The sequence below is a fragment of the Globicephala melas genome, chromosome 2 (assembly GCF_963455315.2).
Source record: "Globicephala melas chromosome 2, mGloMel1.2, whole genome shotgun sequence".
NCBI lineage: Eukaryota > Metazoa > Chordata > Mammalia > Artiodactyla > Delphinidae > Globicephala > Globicephala melas.
Window position 1 is genome coordinate 83,703,498 of NC_083315.2, and position 20,450 is coordinate 83,723,947.

Below are 20,450 nucleotides of genomic sequence, written 5' to 3' on the forward strand. Positions count from 1 at the left end.
TCTAACACATAGTCTCTTCCACAAATATCTTTTGAACAGATTTTGACCTACCACATGATCTTTTTTTAAGATACAAAATCCTTGAAGCTTTGAAAAGTCTGTGGGAACTTAAAAACTTCCATTATAACTGCTCGTTTTCAAATCCCATCTGAGGCAGAGACTTACTCAGCAAATAGTGCATTTGGGGAGAATTATGCTTTTTCTTTGCCCAACCCGTAGGTCTAACCTAAGAACCTCAAGCTCCCCAAATATACTGAACAACAGGTTCAAATGGCAGGGTCTGTTTTAGTGTATGACATCTAGCAGTTGAAAGAACCGGGAGCCAGAAAGAACCCGAGTGCGAAAGAAACTTTTTAGAAGAATAATGCTGACATTTCCATGGCACCTGGTAGTTTCACACGCTCAATGTCTCATCTAACTCTCGAAACAACCTATGAAATATGTATTGGTACTCCGTTATGTCAACGTTCAAGAAACACACGGAGGCTCAAAGATTAAAGATATCTGCCCCAGATAATAATGAGTCAGTGTCAGGGCCAACCGTGGAAACCCGGCCTCCCAGCGGTCAGTCCGGGCAGCAAAGTGACGCTTCCGGACAGACGCCAGGACCGACAGACACACACGCCTCATGGCCAGCCCCGGAGGCTCGCCGCCGGACCCGAGCCTCCCAGCGAGGGGGCCTCCCCGAGGCGCCCCTGACCTCCCGGCCCGGAAAACACCTACGTGCTTGGAGGTGAGAGCGGTGATGCCGCGGACCAGGCCGCCCAGTCGGGATGAGAAGGACGCCTTGGCGGCCGCGGGCCCGCTAGCCGACTGGTTCTGCAAGAAGAGTCCCGGCAGCGCCGTCAGCGTCTTCTCCACAATGTCGCTCATCGCCGCCGCCGCCACCCGCGCTCCGCTCACCGCCCGGCCTCATACCCAGGCCCTGCCCCGCCGCCTCCCCGGCCACCGTAGGCACTTCCTGTTTGTCTGAAAAAGAAATCTTTATTCGCGTTCTGCGCGGACAAGCACAGTGTCGTTCTAGAGAGACGCCACGGGAGGGCGCGAGAGTCTGCAAGCGAAAGACAGCGCGCCAAGCCTGTGTGGACGTGGTCCTCCTGTGGAGGAGCAGAAGGGCCGGACGCTCCCGGTTTCGACGGCAACCCCTGCGTCCCGAGCTTCTCTGGGTCCTCCTGAGGTAGCCGCTGCCGTCTGTCCCTCTTATACTTCGGCCGCAAAAGTCTCCCTTTCCCTTTGGCCGCCTCCGCGCTGCCCGAGACCGCACGGGGAGGTGGCCATTCCTGGCCCTCTCTCGGCGGCCTCTCACTGTCTGGGGGACCACCGGCAATCCGCCCACCTCCCTCGGCCGCACTCGGAGGGGCGGAATCGATGCTGGGCCCCGGCGCCACGCGCGGCCCTGGCCCTGGCGGTGCCGGGGACCCTGGTGGTGTTGAATGACGGCGCGGCAGTCCTGTGGATTCAACCTACTGGGTTCAGCGCCCGCCGCGTACGGGGGACTCTTGGCCACTGTCTCTTCCCCTCCGCCCCCCTTCTCCTGGGGTTTGGGGAGGCAGCCAGGAAGGGGAAGTGGTCGGTTGGCCAGCCCCGCGCCCCCCAGACCCCCTGCTCCTGCCCAGCAGGTCGCAGTCCTATCCTCTTACAACGCTGTGTTCTTTTCCATTCTAGAACTGATGGCAGTTGCCACTACATAAATATGTATCTCTCTGTCTTATTCATTGCTGTCACCTCAGCTTCCATCTACAGAGTCTAGTGCAGTGCTTTTGAGAATGTGGTCTGGTGAGTTCTGAAGGAGACCCTAACAAAGGATCCAGGAAGTCAAAATTATATTCATAATATTACTTAAATGTTATTTGTTGTTTTCACTCTTATCCTCTCCAGAGCATATAGAGAAGTTTTCAAGATAGAGGATTTAGAACCTCTCAACTGACTGATGAAGTGTGTGCTTGAGTACTACTCTTGAATTTTATAGATTCGTCTAAGGTTTAGGGTATAAGTTTTCAGAGTTTAACTCAGTTTGTCCTCAGTACTTCTAGTGTGTTCTTACAAGCTATCTTTATGATGAAATAAAAATTCATATTTTAAGGCAAGATGAGAAATTTAGACATAAAATTTTTCTCCGCCCATTTGGGCCTCCTCTCTCCCCTCTAGTGTTCATTGTGCATCTGCATCATGCATTAACCAGACTTCCCCAATGGCAGAAGTATCTGCTCAGCCGTAAAGATCAGTTTTCCTTCTTCTGGCTCCAGCCATGTAACTCTTAGAAGATAACATTCCTTTCTCAATCCTGTAAGGGGTCACAGTGCTCCACCACTCACCTTGTATGTGCAGACAACTTTGGTGGACTTTATGTACAATGCCAGGATATCATTCCCCTTAAAGATAGCGGGTGGTGCACAACAGGCTGGTCAGATAACCTGGGGAGATACTGGGCCACACCTAGTGGAAGTTCTTAGCTTAAATATTTACTTAGAACGTTACTTGTAGTCCACGTATTTTATAAGATTATTGTTTTTTTGCATCACCAAATGTGTGGCTGAGCCTCAGATAAAATTAATGATGATTAGGTGATTTGAAACTATTGGTCAAATATATAGTCCTATAAGATCAATGATCTTAATAGTGTAACTCCAAATATGGGAAGAAGCAACAAGATGGAACCGTTTCCTGGACCGTAACAGACTAGTAAGACAGGCAGTACAGAGGCTTTTGATTACTGTTAACAGGGCCTAGTCCAGTAATAGCACAGTGAGGAGCATATCAATGAAATCCTTGTCTGACCTGGGAATGAGCATTCCTAGCACCATGGGACAAATTGGTCATGAAATGACTCCCAAATCTTAGTCAAAAGTAAGACCAAAAGGGAAGGGATTATAAAATAAAGAATGTTACCTATCATCCAGTTATACAAAAATCAAGTCATCAGCTGCTGTAGTTGCTCACCTACAATATACCCTGAAAAGAATTCAGCATGAGGCACTTTGTGCTCTGGAAAACTGACAGAACTGGCCCTCAGATAGTTAGATATTTTTAGGAGAAAATTTTATGAACCCAGCATCTTCTTATACTTAGAAAAGCACTAAAACCATTAACTAATATATCTGTTCCTCGGAAATAGCAGTAACTTTCTACCAAGGTGAATGAATGCTTGATTGCACATACTCCTACGCCAAAGTCACATATACTACTGGCCTCCCCCTCTACCTCTTCAGAACAGTTCTCAGAGCTCTCTGAGAGACTGTCTCCCAGGTGGTAATCCTCAGTTGGCTCAAATAAAAGTTTCCATTTCTCCCTAAGAAAGAATTTTGTCAACATTCATTTATACTTATCTCTCCTCATTTAATCATCTAATAAATGGTATTTTGAAATCCCTAAATTCTCCTTGTGCCTGTGTAGAAACACAAGAAAAAAGTTCATTTTGTTTACTTGTTTTGCAAGAATATTTTTAATTTATTGAAAACTTTTCTAAATATTTAAATTTTTTCCAAAACTGTTACTTTTTAGAATTTAATCTTTTATTCTAAAATAAAATTTTGTTTATAATTTTTTTTTATTTTAGATTCTTTCATTGATTCACAAGAGGGAGATTAGAAGACCTGCTTTCTCAATCTCCCACATCTAAAGATGCTGAAAATATGATATTGACATCAATATCAGAGGATTCTGAGTCAGGTAAAGGGAATAATCTGGGTGAAACTGTAAATAAGAAAGGAAAATGTGACAAAAGCTTATTTCTTTTCCTCAATGTTAGAGATGTTAATGATTTTTTTTTTTTGTGGTACGCGGGCCTCTCACTGCTGTGGCCTCTCCCGTTGCGGAGCACAGGCTCCGGATGCGCAGGCTCAGCGGCCATGGCTCACGGGCCCAGCCGCTCCACGGCATATGGGATCTTCCCGGACTGGGGCACAAACCCGTATCCCCTGCATTGGCAGGCAGACTCTCAACCACTGCACCACCAGGGAAGCCCAGAGATGTTAATGATTTACCTTATTTTGTCTTATTCAACAGAATATTTTCAAGCACTATTATGGTGCCAGGTAGGTTGAGGCATCATTTTGAGACCAATCATTCAGAGTTTAAAGAAAATTGAATATTTAAAATATGATAACCTAAAAAAAATAAAAAATTAGAAAACAATAAAAAATTAAAATGATAACCTCTTTAAAAGCCAAAGCTTTTTTTGTTACCACTTTTCAAAGTAGAAATGAAAAACCAGCTGAAGCATTTTACAGGTTAAATTATTGTATTGCACTGGCTGGAGAAGGGCATACGATAGCTGAAAGACTAATAAAGCCTGTACATTACTGAGTGAATGTCTGCTAGATGAAAAATCAGTCAAAGAAATCATGGCAGTGCTGTTTTCCAAAGATGCAGTAACTCACCAAATTAGAAATTCCGTTGCAAACATAAAGACTGGGTGAATATCCTATCTGCAGAATTATACTGTCTTTAAGATGGACAAAAATTATATAATTATAGATGTAGCTAGTCTTGTTGCTTTGCTTGTATCTGTCAGGTGGCAGCACCAGCTAATACTTGAAGATCTATATAAATGCCTGGCAATAAACTAAAGTGATGCTGAAATAAAACATTGTACAATTTTTTTTAATCTCATAGTTTATTCTGGAACAACTGTGCTGATATTTGCACTAATTGTATAAAAGCAATACTGGGCAAAACTGCTGGCATCTTGGCACAAATCAAGGCAGAGGCTCCCAACTGTACTCTTCACCACTGACACTCACATTTTTTAAAAAAGCCAGTTTCACAAAAGAATATCTTTAATGAAGCAGTAAGAATTTTTAATTTTATTAAATATCAACCCTTGAGTACATTTCTTTTAAATACTGTGTGTGACAAAATGGGGAGTACACATAACGCAGTTCTGACATGTAACCAAGGTTTCTCAAGGAAAAGCACTGGTGCAGTTTGACTTGAAAGCTGAACCAGCCACTTTTCTTCATGGAATACAATTTTAATTGAAATAATGATTAACAAACAATGGCTTTCTTGAAAATGAGCAGTGAGTCTGTCGCCTCAAGAGAAATAACTGACAGTATTCATTACCACTAATAAAATTCAAACTTTCAAGAGTAAATTGGAATTTTGAAAAATGTGTATCTGCTACCAGGAGTCTGGTAATCTCTAATATGTAAGAACTGTTCTGACAAGATCAGTGGTGATATTAATGAATGTTATTTTTTGATAGTGTATAATTAAAAGTGTCAGTATTCAGAAGATCTGTATAACTCAATGAAACAATATTTTCCAAATGATCAATGCATGATGTTATAAAATTATGCATGGACTGAAGATCTATTTAAAATGAATATAGACCAATGATTTTAATGTAACCCTATACAAAAAGTTCACTGATATAATTTAAAATTGCAACAAACCTTTAAGAAACTACTGCTTGTTGAGTTTTGGTATGGTATCAAAGAAGAACATCCACAATTATTTGAAAAGGCTATTAAAATACTGTTTTTTCCTGAACTACATATCTGTGTGAGACCAGGTTTTCTTCATAAACTTCAAACAACATACCAACCTGTGGTAGGCTGGTACTGTCTCCCAAGGATATGGTCATATCCTAATCTTTGGACTTTGTGAATGTTATATAGTAAAACTTGCACAGATGTGATTAAATTAAGGATCTTGCAATAAAGAAGTTATCCTGGATTATCCCAGTGGGCCCTAAGTGCCATCATAAATGTTGTTATAAGAGAGAGGCAGGGCTTCCCTGGTGGCACAGTGGTTGAGAGTCTACCTGCCGATGCAGGGGACATGGGTTTGAGCCCTGGCCCGGGAAGATCCCACATGCCACGGAGCAACTAAGCCCATGCACCACAACTGCTGAGCCTGAGCTCTAGAGCCTGCAAGCCACAACTACTGAGCCCACATGCCACAACTACTGAAGCCTGCGCACCTAGAGTCCGTGCTCCGCAACAAGAGAAGCCAGCACAATGAGAAGCCCCTGCACCACAACAAAGATAGCCCCCACTCACCGCAACTAGAGAAAGCCTGCGTGCAGCAACAAAGACCCAACGCAGCCCAAAAATAAATAAATAAATAAATTTATAGAAAAAGAAAAAAAAAAGAGAGGTAGAGGGAGATTAGCCACCACACACAAAAGAGGAGAAATTGATGTAAAGGCAGAGGCAGAGATTGGAACAAGTAGTCACAAATAATGCCAGCAGCCACCAGAAGCTGGAAGAGGCAGGAATGAATTTTCCTCTCGAGCTTCCAGAGGGAGTGCTTCCCTGAGCACACCTTGATTTCTAACCAGTGAGACCGATGTTGAACTTCTGGCCTCCAAAACTATAAGGGATTACATTTCTGTTGTTTTGAGCCACCAAGGTAATTTGTTACAGCAGCCCCAGGAAACTATTGCAAACCCCACAGTGATAGATTAAATGCAGAACCAAGCATGCGAGATTCCAGCTGTCTTATATTAAGCCTAACATAAAGAGATTTGCAGATTTGTAAAACATTGCTACTTCTCTCACTTTTTTCATTTTGAATATATAGTTGTTTTTTATTTTTTTATGTTGTTAACATGTAATAGGTTTACTGTTGCTATTTTAAAATCAATAGCTTAGATTTTTCTCAGTTTTACTTTGTTAATTCAGTAAATATCTATAGATATAACCCATGTAAACAAAAGCTTTGTGGGGGGGCCTCAATAATTTTTAAGCATATAGAAGGGTCCTGAAACCAAAATGTTTGAAAACTGCTTATCTAGTACATAGTAGGTGCTCAATTATTTGTTGAAATAATCATTATATTTATAATTCAGTCACAACAATCAATATATGAGTATAGGCCAGTGAACAGCAGGAGTTTAGGGGTAGGGTGATGTTTGCAAGGGAAGAAGACAAAAGAGTTCTCAGAAAAAGAAATTGCGGGGGAGAAAAAGACAAAATTATCTCCAATTGACCAGGTTATGAAGGAATAATTGCTGAAACGACAACCAGAACTTCCTACCCTGTGGCCCAGGCACAAAGATTGAATACCCACCAATTCCTACTATTCCTCCTCTAGCTTTCACCTCCCGAAACTAAAAGTTGAAAGTAGAGCTAAGAAACAAATGTTGAAAGCCCAGTAGTGAAATGGCTATTAGGAGAAGCTACAGAACTATATGGCAAGCCCAGCTAAGATTTAGAATTATAAGATGTGGAAACTGAAGGAATATTTGGAGTTCATCTATACATCCAATCAGCTAATTTTGTAGAAAAGGATACTGATACTTAGATTTTGGAAGCCACTTGACCAAGGTCGCACAACCTTAGGGGTAGAACTGAAATTACAGCCCTAAATCTAGATTCTGAGCCTGTAATATTTCACCTGTACTTTCATGGTATTGACAGTAAAGAGGTTGTCTGTGGCTTCCTGTTCTGAGACTCTGGCTCCAAGTCCTACCCTAAAATGTAGGGGATATGGATGTTCTTTTTTAAGCTTGTAAATTTAGACTGTATATTTTTCCTGTAAATATGGGCTCTTCTTTCTCCTTTTCCTGTCTCTACCTCTATCCCAGGTAATTTCACTCAGAGTGACATACTGTCACAGGGATTGAACCTATTAAATTAAACCCTCACGAACTGCATTTCCTCTGTCTCTTCTTCCAATCAGGGAGGAAGGTGGCTCTCACTGAGCTGAAAATAGGGCAGAGAAGTGACTCAGTACACTTTAAGAAGGTGCAGTGGTTCTAGGACAGTAGGGGGCAAACTAGTTTATTCCCCTACAGGAACAAACAGGGCTGTCTAAGCAGGGGTGTCTCACCTGAAAATACATACAGATGTGTGAAGGGGTGATAAGTATTTTTCTCCAATACATTTCCTCAGCTTCCTGTTTTAAAACTTTTATTTTGAATAGATGTTAAATGCAGTTTATTCAAAATTCAAAATGTACAAAAAGTTATACACAGAAAAGTCTTCCTCCCTTCCCATTCCCCAGCCATCCACTTCCCTTCAGTAGAAACAACTGCTATGATCTATTTCTTCAGAAATATTTTATACATAAACATTAGCTTTCACTTTGAAAGCCTTAGATTCCACCCCTGTGCCCACAGAGAATTCAACCCACTTATTTTCAGAGTTTATCTCTAGGGAATCATTCCTTCATCTAACATTCTTCCAAAAATTCCTGCCCTCAGTTGATGGGACTGTTGAAGACAGACAACAGTTGTTCACACTCTCTTACTCAAAGGTTTCCATGCTGTCCCAGGAATGTGCACGGGAACCACCTGCAGAGGAATTACAGGACACATGCATACCCACGGCCCCAGTTCTCACCCTCTATCCTTGGCCAGACTCTCACCTAGGCTCTAAGTCATCCATCCCATTCCCAACACCCTCAACTTCTAAACTCCATTTAGCTTTCTTCATCCCCTTGCTCTTTGCATTTAACATTTGGCAGTGTTTTCCCTGCAAAGCCCTTGTCAGCTCTCACCAATAATTCTGATTTCCCACTCAAGCTAAATTGCCTCCATTTACCCCTGATAACATGCTTAAAACATCCCCATTGCTCCACTTCCCCTGCCATCTTGCTTTACTATCTCATCTTTGTCCTGGATTATTATAAAAATCTTCTAATTAGTCACCCACCACCACCAATTTCTTCTCTTTTCAGCTAATCCTTCAGAGAGAGCGTTTTATTTCAGAATCTGATCATATTATTCTCAGTTCAAAATAGTCTGATGGATAAATTGCAAACTCCTTATTGGGGGATCTAGACCTCGATAACTTTCCCATTGCCCACCTCTTTAGCCTCTTTTCCTGCAAGGCTTAGGTTAGCGTTTTTGTTGTTGTTTTAGGGATATTGAGCTGTCGATAGTTCCATGAACATGCCTCACTTTTAACTCCTCATGTTTTTGCACATGCTGACTGTTTGGAATATCCTTCTACTCTTTACTTAACTAGAAAATTGCTATTTATCCTTTAAAACAGAACTCAGGCATCACTTCCTCTATGAAGCCTTCCCTGCCCCATGTTTGTACCTTATACAACCTCTACTAAAATTGAATTGAAATGATCTATTTTTATGTCTCTCCCCTATTAGAACTGAACCCTCAGGGATAGAGAGCATGTTTTTATTATTCTCAATTCCAGAACAGAATCTGTATCTATCGTCATGGAAAGATATTCATGGTACATTGATATAACACCAAAAATATAGTAAAAACTTAACACAGGAACTAAAATGGGATACAAAAAATATTAAACATAACAAAAGACAATAAAAGAGGAACAGAAAAAAAACACATGGTACATAGAGAACAAATAGCAAAATGGAAGACATGAATCCAGCCATATGCATAATTATATTGAATCTGAATGAGCTACTTCCTCATTCTGTTAATGTGGTATAGTACATTGACTGATTTTTGTATGTTGAATCATTCTTACATTCCAAAAAGAAATCCCACTTGGTCATGGTGTATAGTCTTTTTAATGTGCTGTTGAACTCTGTTTGCTAGTATTTTGTTGAAGGTGTTTACATCAGTATTCATAAGGGATATTGATATATACTTTTTTTTTCTTGTAGTGTCTTTCTCTGACTTAGGTATCAGGGAGGAATTTGAAGAGGATTAGTATTCATTCTTCTTTAAGTGTTTAGTAGATTTACCGATGAAACTATCTGGTCCTGGGCTTTTCTTTGTTGGGAGGTTTTTGATTACTGATTCAATCTCCTTACTAATTATGAGTGTTCAGATTTTCTGTTTCTTCATGATTCAGTCTTTGTAGGTTGTGTGTTGCTAGGAATTTATTCATTTCTTCTGGGTTATCCAAATTGTCGGCTCACAACAGTTCATAGTATTCTCTTATAAGCCTTTTCATTTCTGTGGTATCAGTTGTAATGTCCCCTCTTTCATTTCTGATTTTAGTTATTTGTCAGTTTTGTTGATCATTTGAAAGACTAAATTTGGTTTCATTGATTTTTCTGTTGTTTATCTGTTCTCCATTGCATTTATCTCTGCGCAAATCTTTATTGTTTCCTTCCGTTAGCTTTGGGTTTAGATATTTCTTCTTTTTTAGTCACTTAATGTGTACAGTTACATTATTGACTTGAAATTCTTTTTCTTTTTTAATGTATATGTTTACAGTTTCCCTTTTAGCACTATTTTTCTGCATCCCATAAGCTTTGTATGTTGTGTTTTTGTTTCCATTCATCTCAAGGTATTTTTTAATTTCCTTGTATTTTCTTCTTTGACCTATTGGTTAAGAGTATGTTGTTTAATTTCCATACATTTCCAGTTTTCCTTCTGTTTTTGATTTATACTTTCATTCCATTGTGGTTAGAAAAGATACCTTGCATGTATTTATGATTTCAGCCTTTTGAAATGTATTAAGATTTGTGTTGTAGCCTAACATATACTCTATCCTAGAGACTAGTCCATCTGTACTTGAGAAGAATGTGTATTCTGCTGTTGTTGGGTACAGTGTTCTATATATGTCTGTTAGTTCTAATTGGTATATAGGGTTGTTCAAGGCCTATATTTCATTATAAATCTTCTGTCTGGTTTTTTTGTGCACTATTGAAAGTGGATATTGAAGTCTCCATCTATTATTGTAGCACTGTATTTCTCTTTTCAATTTTGTCAGTTTTTCTTTCTGTTGATAGGTAGGAGATATAAGTGAATGGATAGATACTCCATGTTCATGGACTGGAAAGAATCAATATTGTTACGATTGCAATTTCTGCCCAAATTGATCTATAAACTGTATGCAAAACCTTAGCAGCCTTTCTGGCACAAGCAGACAAGCTGATCCTAAATTTTATATAGCATATCCAAAACAATTTTTGAAAAAGAAGAACAAAGCTGGATGACTTACAATATCCATTTTCAAAACTTACTGTAAACCTACAGTAATCAAGACAGTATGGTATTGGCATAAAGATATATATATTAATGGAACAGTATTGAGAGTCAGGAATAAATTCTTACATTTGTGGTCAATTGATTTTCTTTCTTTCTTTCTTTCTTTCTTTCTTTCTTTCTTTCTTTATTTATTTTTGGCTGCATTGGTCTTTGTTGCTGCTCAGGCTTTCACTAGTTGCAGCAAGTGGGGGCTACTTTTCATTGTGGTACACGGTCTTCTCATTGCAGTGGCTTCTCTTGTTGCGGAGCACGGGCTCTAGATGCACGAGCTTCAGTAGTTCCGGCACACTGACTCAGTAGTTGTGGCTCGCAGGCTCTAGAGCGCAGGCTCAGTAGTTGTGGCACACGGGCTTAGTTGCTGCACAGCATGTGGCATCTTCCCAGACCAGGGATCGAAGCTGTGTCCCCTGCATTGACAGGCGGCTTCTTAACCACTGCGGCACCAGGGAAGTCCCCATCAATTGATTTTTAATGAAGTAGCCAAAACAGTTCAATAGAGAAGGGACAATCTTTTCAGCAAATGATGCTGGGACAATTTGATATCCATATGCAAAAAAAATGTTAACTTAGACCTTTATCTCACACTATACACAAAATAATTAATTCAAAATGGATCTTACACCTAAATGTAAAAGTAAAACTATTAAGGTTCTAGAAGAAAACATAAGATAAAATCTTCATGAACTTAGGCTAGGCAGAGTTTTTGTCTGTTTGTTTGTTTATTTACTTTTGGCTGTGTTGGGTCTTCGTTGCTGCACACAGCCTTTCTCTAGTTGTGGCAAGTGGGGGCTACTTTTTGTTGCGGTGCACGGGCTTCTCATTGCAGTGGCTTCTCTTGTTGCAGAGCGCAGGCTCTAGGGGCGCAGGCTCAGTAGTTGTGGCGCACGGGCTTAGTTGCTCTGTGGCATGTGGGATCTTCCCGGACCAGGGCTCGAACCCATGTCCCCTGCATTGGCAGGCAGATTCTTAACCACTGCACCACCAGGGAAGTCCCAGAGTTCCTAAATATGACATCAAAAGCACAATCCACAAAAGAAAAATTTGATAAATTGGACCTTATCAAAATGAAAACTTGTGTGCTTCAAAAGATAATATTAATAAGTTGAAAAGACAAGATACAGGCTGAGAGAAAATATTACAAATTGTATATCTGATAAAGGACTTTTATCTAAAATATACAAAGAACTCATAACTTAGATATAAGAAGACTAACAATCCAATTTAAAAATAGGGGAAATATTAGAATGCACATTTCACCAAAGAGGATATATGAATGGGTAAAAGGCACTTAAAAAAAGATGCTCAAGGGCTTCCCTGGTGGCACAGTGGTTGAGAGTCCGCCTGCCGATGCAGGGGACACGGGTTTGTGCCCTGGTCCGGGAAGATCTCACATGCCGCGGAGCGGCTGGGCTCGTGAGCCATGGCTGCTGAGCCTGTGCGTCTGGACCCTGTGCTCTGCAACGGGAGAGGCCACATCAGTGAGAGGCACGCGTACCGCAAAAAAAAAAAAAAAAAAAAAAAAGATGCTCAACACTATTAGTCATTAGATAAATGCAAATTAAAACCACAATATGATAGCATTACATACCCACTAGAGCTATAATCAAAAGAATAGACAATACTAAGTGGTAGACAAGATGTGGGAAAATCTTCATGTATTTGTTGGTAGGAAAGTAAAATGGAAGAGCCACATTGTAAAACAGATTGATAGTTTTTTTTTAATAACCTAAACAAATTTCCCAGAAATTCTACTACTAGGTATCTACCCAAGAGAAATGAAAATATATGTTCACACAAAGACTTGTACATAAATGTTCATAGAGGCATTATTCATAATAGCCAAAAGCTGGAAGCAACCCAAATGTCCATAAACTGATGATAGATAAACAAAATGTAATATATCTATACAATGGACTATTTTTCATCCATGAAAAGAAATGAAGGGACTTCCCTGGTGGTCCAGTGGGTAAGACTCCACGCTCCCAATGCTGGGGACCCAGGTTCAATCCCTGGTCAGGGAATTAGATCCCGCATACATGCCGAAACAAGAGTTCGCATGCTGCAACTAAAGAAGCCCGCATACCGCAACTAAGAGGTCCACATGCTGCAACGAAGATCCCTTGTGCTGCAACTAAGACCTGGCGCAGCCATAAATACATAAATAAATAAACAAATATTTTAAAATAAATAAATAATATTTTAAAAAGAAAAAGGAAATGAAGTACATGCTGTATGGATAAGTCTCTAATACATTGTGCTCAGTAAAAGAAACCAGTTACAAAACACTATATATTGTATGATTCCATTTATAGGATATGATCAGAAAAGGCAAATCTGTAGAGACAGAAATCAGATCAGCAGTTGCCTGAAACTGGAGGTGAAATTGACTGCAAATACTCATGAGGGAACTTTATGGGGTTTTGGAAATGTTCTAAATCTAGGTTGTAACAGTGGTTGCACAGCACTATAAATTTACTAAAAATCATTGACTGTACACTATTGTAAGTGAATAATGGGTAAATTTTATGGTATGTAAGTTATATCCCAATGAAAGTGTAAAGTATTTAAATGAATTTTAGAAATGCTCATTTATTATTGATTCACAGTTTGCTGGAGGATCTTTCTGGGACTTAGTACCAGAGATGCATGTCAAATGGAAAGAAAGAATTTGTTAGAAAAATGAATATATTGAGGACGGCCTATAGGGAGTGGCCAGAGAAAAAGTTCAAGAGAGCAGCCTTGGGAACGGCCAAAAGTTAGTCAGGAAACGCTCCACACTGAGAGGCAAGGCCTAGAAAAGGAGATGTGATGGGTAGAGTTCTGGTGACTGCAATAGTCGGGATTTAGGCAACTTTAGAGAACACCTTCATGCCCAAGGGGGCACCAGAAGAGCAAGTCCCAGTTGTGACTGCAGACATTCTCAGCTGAGGGAGGGCAGTCTCTTAGGTTCATTCAAAACCCCACCCAGGTTCTTCAGAGACCAGTACTCTCAATTTCCTTTTATTTTCTTTCTTGGGAGGAAGGGGGAATTTGCCTGAAGGTGGCTTCCTTTTAAATCTGAAAATGGGGCAGGAAGAGCCAGCTGAGGCCCTGTGACTGTCTCCAGGAGAGAGGCAACTGTTATAGCCAAAAGAAACTGCCCTTAGAGGAGCTTTTTCAGAATGACACATACTATTTTCTTCCTCTCCCTCTGTGACTCAGATTCATATTTCACACAGACCTTTGCCTATGTTTTCTTTCCTCTGCCTTGACTGCTAGCCAGCAGACTGTGTCCACAGTGTTTTCCCACTCCTGTTCCCCAGTCTGAATCAGCCTGGTGAAAACATTAGCTGGAAGAGATCTGTGTTTACCAGGTAAATTCCTCTAAAACAAATAAATTTGCAATGAAAATCTTTATTTAACCAAGAGTCCTCCACAGCACAGCTTATGCTTAACCTAATTCAAGCCACAGTCAATGAAACAAAATTCTAATCCATACCATGTATTTGAACAGTCCAATGGAGCTTACTTGTAAAAAGATTTGACCTGTAGTACTTTCTTTTCCCCAAGGAGCTTGAGAAATAAGTAGAGGCAAAAACAGAGCCCCTTCGTACTTGGAGAGTATTTTCCCACAGATAACTTGTTTTAAAAATCCAGTTCCCAGGAAACCCTTGTAAGGACTTTTCCCAATAGTCTACCAGATCCTGAACAAGAAAAAGAGATAGACTGTAGATTCAATAAGCAGGATCTTCTCAGAAGGAAACCATGAGAACTTTTTCAATCTTCAAGGAGGCTCTAATCCAAAGCACTGTAAAAAATGATCAAGAGATCAGAAATGAAACAAGGTGAAGGAAACAAAAGTAGCATTCCAAAGAGGTGATAATATACTATCACCTGAAGTAGTATTAATCACCTAAAGAGGCCTGAGGCTATACTAATAAACTAATGAGAGTCAAATCTTTAAAAATACAGTACTTAGATCATATGAGAGAATTAATTACATCAATTGTTCCTACTGCTAAGAGCAAGATATTCCTCAAAGGGCATTATTGTGGAGGGAGGTCATTCTCTCCCTCTCCCAGGTCCATAAAATAGAATCTCCACTTCTTCAAAATTGTGAAAGACATTTGCCTTCCTGATAGCTCCCTCTCGGTTCGCCCTAGGGCAGGAGGGACTCAGCTGACTGGGCCACTAGGGAAGGAACTGAGCACACTCGGCCCCTTCTTCGTCTTCTCCTGGGACTAGCCTGCCCGCCAGACAGGTGCCTCCAGCCCTGAGCCCCCGCACACATGCATCCATCCCTGCCTCCCCAGGAGGTCTAGGGGGCAAGTGTCAGGAAGTCTGGTTGTAAGCCCTGACCTGTGGGGCTCTTGCACTGTGACCTTACCCTATCAAAGATAACGCTTCTATCTCCATGTCTGTTTTTCATAAGGTTCTGAACGCAGAGGGGGTAAGAGCTGCAGTTTATTGGCCTCTTCAAAGCCCCCATATTAAGACTTTAAGGAGCCCTGCCACTGAAGAGTTTAAAAACCAGCGAATAACCCAAAGAAATGACTTTAGCAGGAGACTAAATTCACCATATGCCCTTGAGCAAGAGCTGAGCTCCTCAGTCGGGAAGGGAGCCACCTCTTCCAGAAGAGGATGTAGCATGAGGGACTTGCACATGGGACAGTGAGGAGGCAGAGACAGCTTCTCAGGAGCCAGAAGAGGGGAGACTGACGTCACTGCGATCCCCTCATGTCTGAGGTGTGAAGTGGTGGCAAGAGTCATGAATTGGGACCCAGAAAACTTGTGTTGAAGTCCCAGCTCTTATCAAATGTGCAGCCTTTACTATTCTGAGCCTCAGTTTCCACATTTGTAATGAGCATAAATATCATTCCCACCTACCCTGTAGGGGTACTTTGAGAAATACATTATGTCGTGTATGTGAATGTTCATGTACACTGGAAAGCATGTTAGAAATATAAGGCAGCATGAAAAAAATAGTGAGGACAAGGTACTTGAAGATATTTTGGGGTGGAAGTGCTGGTATTTTCCATTTGATCTTCTACATCCACTCTCCATTCTCATCTGTATCCTAGAGGCTGAACTTTCTGAATTGCATCAATGGGTTCCCTTGTCTTTTGGCTGCTGGCTGAGTTTCATCAATGAGGAGCAACAGAAGAGACTGGAGAGGGGGCTATTCAGCTGCTTGGATTAGACTCCCCTGGTCTCCTCCCTGCTGGTTCTCCTCCGGTTGGCTGCATCTCTCTATGGAGGGCACAGCTAGAATCAAACTGCCTTCTCCACACAGTTTTCTCCCCAGACCAGCAACATTGCCATCACCTGCGAATTTGTGAAAAATACAAATACTCCAGTCCTACGCCAAACCTACTGAGGCAGAAACTCCAGCGGGAGGCCCAGCAATCTATGTTTAACAAGCCCTGCAAGTAATTCATACACAGTTTGACAACCACTGCTGTAACTAACTACTCTTTTTTTCTCTCTCACAGCTACTAACCCTGCGATACTGTCCAGTCCTTTGTTGTTTTCCCCCAAACTCTGTTTACCTTTGTAAATAGTCCTTTTACTATACTCTCCTCAAATTACTCATTTTGAGTATGCCATGGTTTCCTGCAGGACCCTAACAATGTCAACAAGGGGCTTCTTGGGATCCAAAAAATAAGACAGCTAACTGCTTTGTCCTCTGCCTGTGAAAAGTACAGGCCCACTGACCAAGCTGAAAGAAAAAACCTGTGATGGGATAGCCAAGTAAGGAGATCTAGTTACAGATCACCCCAAAATCCTTTAGGCAAAAGCTTGCAGTGGATCTCTGTGTTTCAGAAAATGTTTGTTTGGTAAACTAAGAAATGATGTAATATCCTTGTGAGACATATGACTAAAATCTGAGGTTTTTGTGTAGGCTTGGGCTGTAATGTTGGTTTTTACCAAGGGCTTTAGTCTGAGGAGGGAAAATGCTAAAATAAGTTGCTACTTGGAAAAGGAAGCTGATGGTATTTCTTTCCTTTGGCCTGGGCCAAAGCTATAGCAAGCTAAATTCATACCATTTATTTTTCATCCAATATGAAAGTCGTATAGACCAAGACATAACATTTGAGCACCAATAGAGAATAAACAAGTTCAAAGGGTCAGTCTGACTAGAATGTATAATGCCTAAGACAAAGGGAGACTGTTTCTAGGTGTTTGTTTCCTCAGGTCTCTTGTCACAAGGAGTCACCTTGTTTCCAGGGCATAAATCCAAGGCAGAAATATTCAACAGAGGTCAGGAAGGTAGCCTTGAGTAAAACTGAGAAGCCCCACTCCAGCAAGTCATTTCCTTTGGAAATGTAAAGGTTAGTAAGCCTGGAATCAGGATAAGAAAGAGGCTTTGGGAAAACTTAGCCCAAAGTGCTAAACTAACACAGGTTTTTCTTGCCTTTGTGGAATGAATCTATTGCTTTTCCTACAAATGAAGAAACTGGTTTTCAAAGTAACATCTCTTATTTATGCTTTATAAATTTGGCCAGTAATAACTGGACCCTAAAAAATGGCGAGTCAGGCTAGGCTTGTCTTCAAATTTTGTCTTTAATTCACTTTTTAAATACAATTCCCCTCCATCTCTCCTTCCCTTCTCCCTTTTCCCCCCTCCCCTGCCCCAGAGATCCATGGTTTCCTCAAGCTGTAACCTGTCTGTTCACAGCCCACCACTTGAACAACCTTCCCAGGTTTTCCCCTCTTTGAACTTTTCCAGAGCGCACTCAGAATTTAAAGGAACAGGGCCCTATCCCTCAGGGCCTAATGCAGATTATGGTTATCTACTTCCCACTGGGTAAGGGATTGCTTGGTAACCCTCTTACCTGAGGCAGCTACCAGAGTGAACTGATCTCAGGGACATAAGGCCCTGCCAATCAGTAGCTGTGTGATCTTGGGAAGGTTACAAAGAAAGATGCAAAGAATCATAGATTCTTGGGGTTGAAAGGGATCAGTGCTTGAATACATAGTCTAATACCTTACAGAGGTTTTATCCACCTTCTATTTAATGTCCTACTGAAAATAACTTCTGTCATTTATTGAGCACCTCCTATGGGCCAAGGCCTGAGTTAGGCATTTGTATATATTGTCACTAATCCTGAAAATAACCCAGCAAGGTAGTTAGCACTAGCCCCATTTTACAAGTATGAAACTGAGACTTGATAGGGTGACTTAGTTAGTCCAAGTGGCAAAGCCAGGGTTCGTACCCATTGCAGTTGGCCTGGAAGTCAGTGCTCATTCCACTTGACTGTATGATCTTCTAAGAGATCCCATTCTAACCCTATAACGGAAGCATACTTTATTTTTTTAATATTTGATTTATTTATTTGGTTGCACCAGGTCTTAGTTATGGCTTGCAGCCTCCTTGGTTGCGGCTCGCTGGCTCCTTAGTTGTGGCATGCGATCTCTTAGTTGCAGCATGCATGTGGGACCTAGTTCCCTGACCAGGGATCAAACCCAGGCCCCCTGCATTGGGAGCGTAGAGTCTTATCCACTGTGCCACAAGGGAAGTCCCTGAAGCATACTTTATAATGAGCTAAATTTGTCTTCCTCTACCTCCCACCCACCTTCACCTCCAAGTTCTACACCTCGGTATAGCAAAGTCGTCTTCCTCTTCTACATGCCACTCCTTCAGGTATTTGAATACTACAGACTACTTTGACCATCCTGAAAATATTCAGCCTTTCCTCCTATGAAAGTTTAAAATCCCTTCACTCTCCTACTGATTCCTTTTCAGTTCGTCTATGTCCCATATATCAACAACAAAAACCTGAAGCTTAATATATGTACAGAAAAGTGCACAGATAATATGTACACAGTGAAATTTTTACAGTCACTCCTTGATCAAGCAACAGAAGCATTACCAGAACCCTAGAAGCCCATGCTATCTCATCTGTGCCTCCCCCAGAGGTGACCCACACCCTGACTTTTAATACATGGATTATATAGAGGGAAGCACACAATCTGCATCCTTTTGTGCCTGCCTTCATTTGCTCAACATTGTGAGAGTTTCATGTCATATTGTGTGGAGCTATAGTTAGTTCATTCTCATTCATTCCTTTCTGTGTACTTCTTAAAATATTGTGGTAAAATATGTATAATATAAAATTTACCATCGAAACAATTAAGTGTACAGTTCAGTGGAATTAAGTATATTCACAAGATTGTGCAACTGTCACCACCATCTGTCTCCAGAACTTTTTCATCTCCCCAAACTGAAACTCTGTGTTTATTAAACAATAACTCCCCACCTGCCCCTCCTCTAGCCCCTGGCAACCACAATTCTACTTTCTGTCTCTTTGAATATGCCTTCTTTAGGTACCTCATGTAAGTGGAATCATATAGTATTTGTTCTTTTATGATTGGTTTATTTCACTTAGTATAATGTCCTCAAGATTCATCCATGTTATAGCATGTGTCCGAATTTCCTTCCTTTTTAAAGCAAAATAACATTCCATTGTACAGATATACCATGTTTGGTTTTTTTTAATTCTGTGTGCTTTTTAAAGTGTGTTGAGTCCCCAGTGGATCTGGCATGAGCAGGTCCTTTGCACAGCTCCACCACTGCATTCCCACACTCTTTTTTCTTGCTTTCAAGTCTGGTTCCCATCTAGACAGAGTGCTCTTTGGACCTTATGCATCTTTGCTTCCCCAGCACCTAGCTCCAAGTAGAAATTCGGTGAACAATATCTGGTAATAAATGAATGAAAGTATAACAGCCCCGTGAAGTTCCTCCTCTTTACCTCTCTGAGCCCCAGTTTCCTCATTCTTGAAATAAAGCGTTCAGACTATTGATTCCTTAAATCTTGCCTAGCTTGACATTCCTGATTTTATGACAGTCTTGCATTTCACAAGGCTCTTTGGTGACCTATTCCAAGGGTTTGACAAACAAAACAACAGTAATTTTTTAAACTACTTTTATGTGTTCCAGTTTATATATCAATAATTTCAGTTTATCCCTTTGGTAACCCTGTTAGGAAATGTGAGACTTGAAGGCTCTGTGAGAAATTCTTCTGGACAAGGAAAAAGACTTGCAAAGTGGGTCATTAAGGAGGTCTCTGTTAGGGAGAGGTTTGCCAAGCTAATTTCTCTCCTTCAGTGGCTCAATTGAAAAGCTTCCGGGGCTGTAGGGAAGCTGCAATTCCCAACTCAGTCAATAGGTGGCCATTTAACTGCACCCAGAGGGAACAGATGAAAACAACTCCAGCCCCAGAGCCAGGATGGTCCCAAAGTGGCAGTCAACCAAATTAGCATTTTTCTAGGAGAATTTGCATGTATAAAATGGTTAGAAGGCCCTGAGCATTCTGAAATATGCTATCACTGGCAATAGACTTAGAATGCTGCCCACTCTGTTCCTGGATAAGTTGAAATACAACAACAATATTTTATCCTCCATCTTGTGACTTCTGGTTCTTATTCTCTCCTCTCTTCCTTCTCCCTCAACCAATTTATGAGAGGCATGAAGCCAAATTTTGATAGGCCCATGATTGAAACACACTGACTTAAAATGTTTCAAGGGACAGTAAGTTTACAGGCAGATCAGTAGCTCTCCAGCTGGAATTTTTAAAGGAGACTGAGTACT

The 20,450-nt window shown here is 41.0% G+C and overlaps 1 protein-coding gene and 1 long non-coding RNA gene across 2 annotated transcripts in view; one reads left to right on the forward strand and one right to left on the reverse strand.

Moving 5' to 3' along the window:
* AP4E1 (adaptor related protein complex 4 subunit epsilon 1) overlaps positions 1–941 on the reverse strand; it is a 70,900-nt gene extending 69,959 nt beyond the window's left edge. The window contains exon 1 of the mRNA XM_030842874.3: positions 724–941. Coding sequence (XP_030698734.1) covers positions 724–873 — 150 coding nt within the window. The 5' untranslated portion in view covers positions 874–941. The remainder of the gene's footprint in view (positions 1–723) is intronic.
* Positions 928–20,220, forward strand: LOC115845174 (uncharacterized). Its single transcript, XR_004036353.3, has 3 exons — positions 928–1,177; positions 3,557–3,669; positions 15,940–20,220. It is a non-coding gene; the product is annotated as an uncharacterized lncRNA (long non-coding RNA).
* Positions 20,221–20,450: the final 230 nt, after the last annotated feature.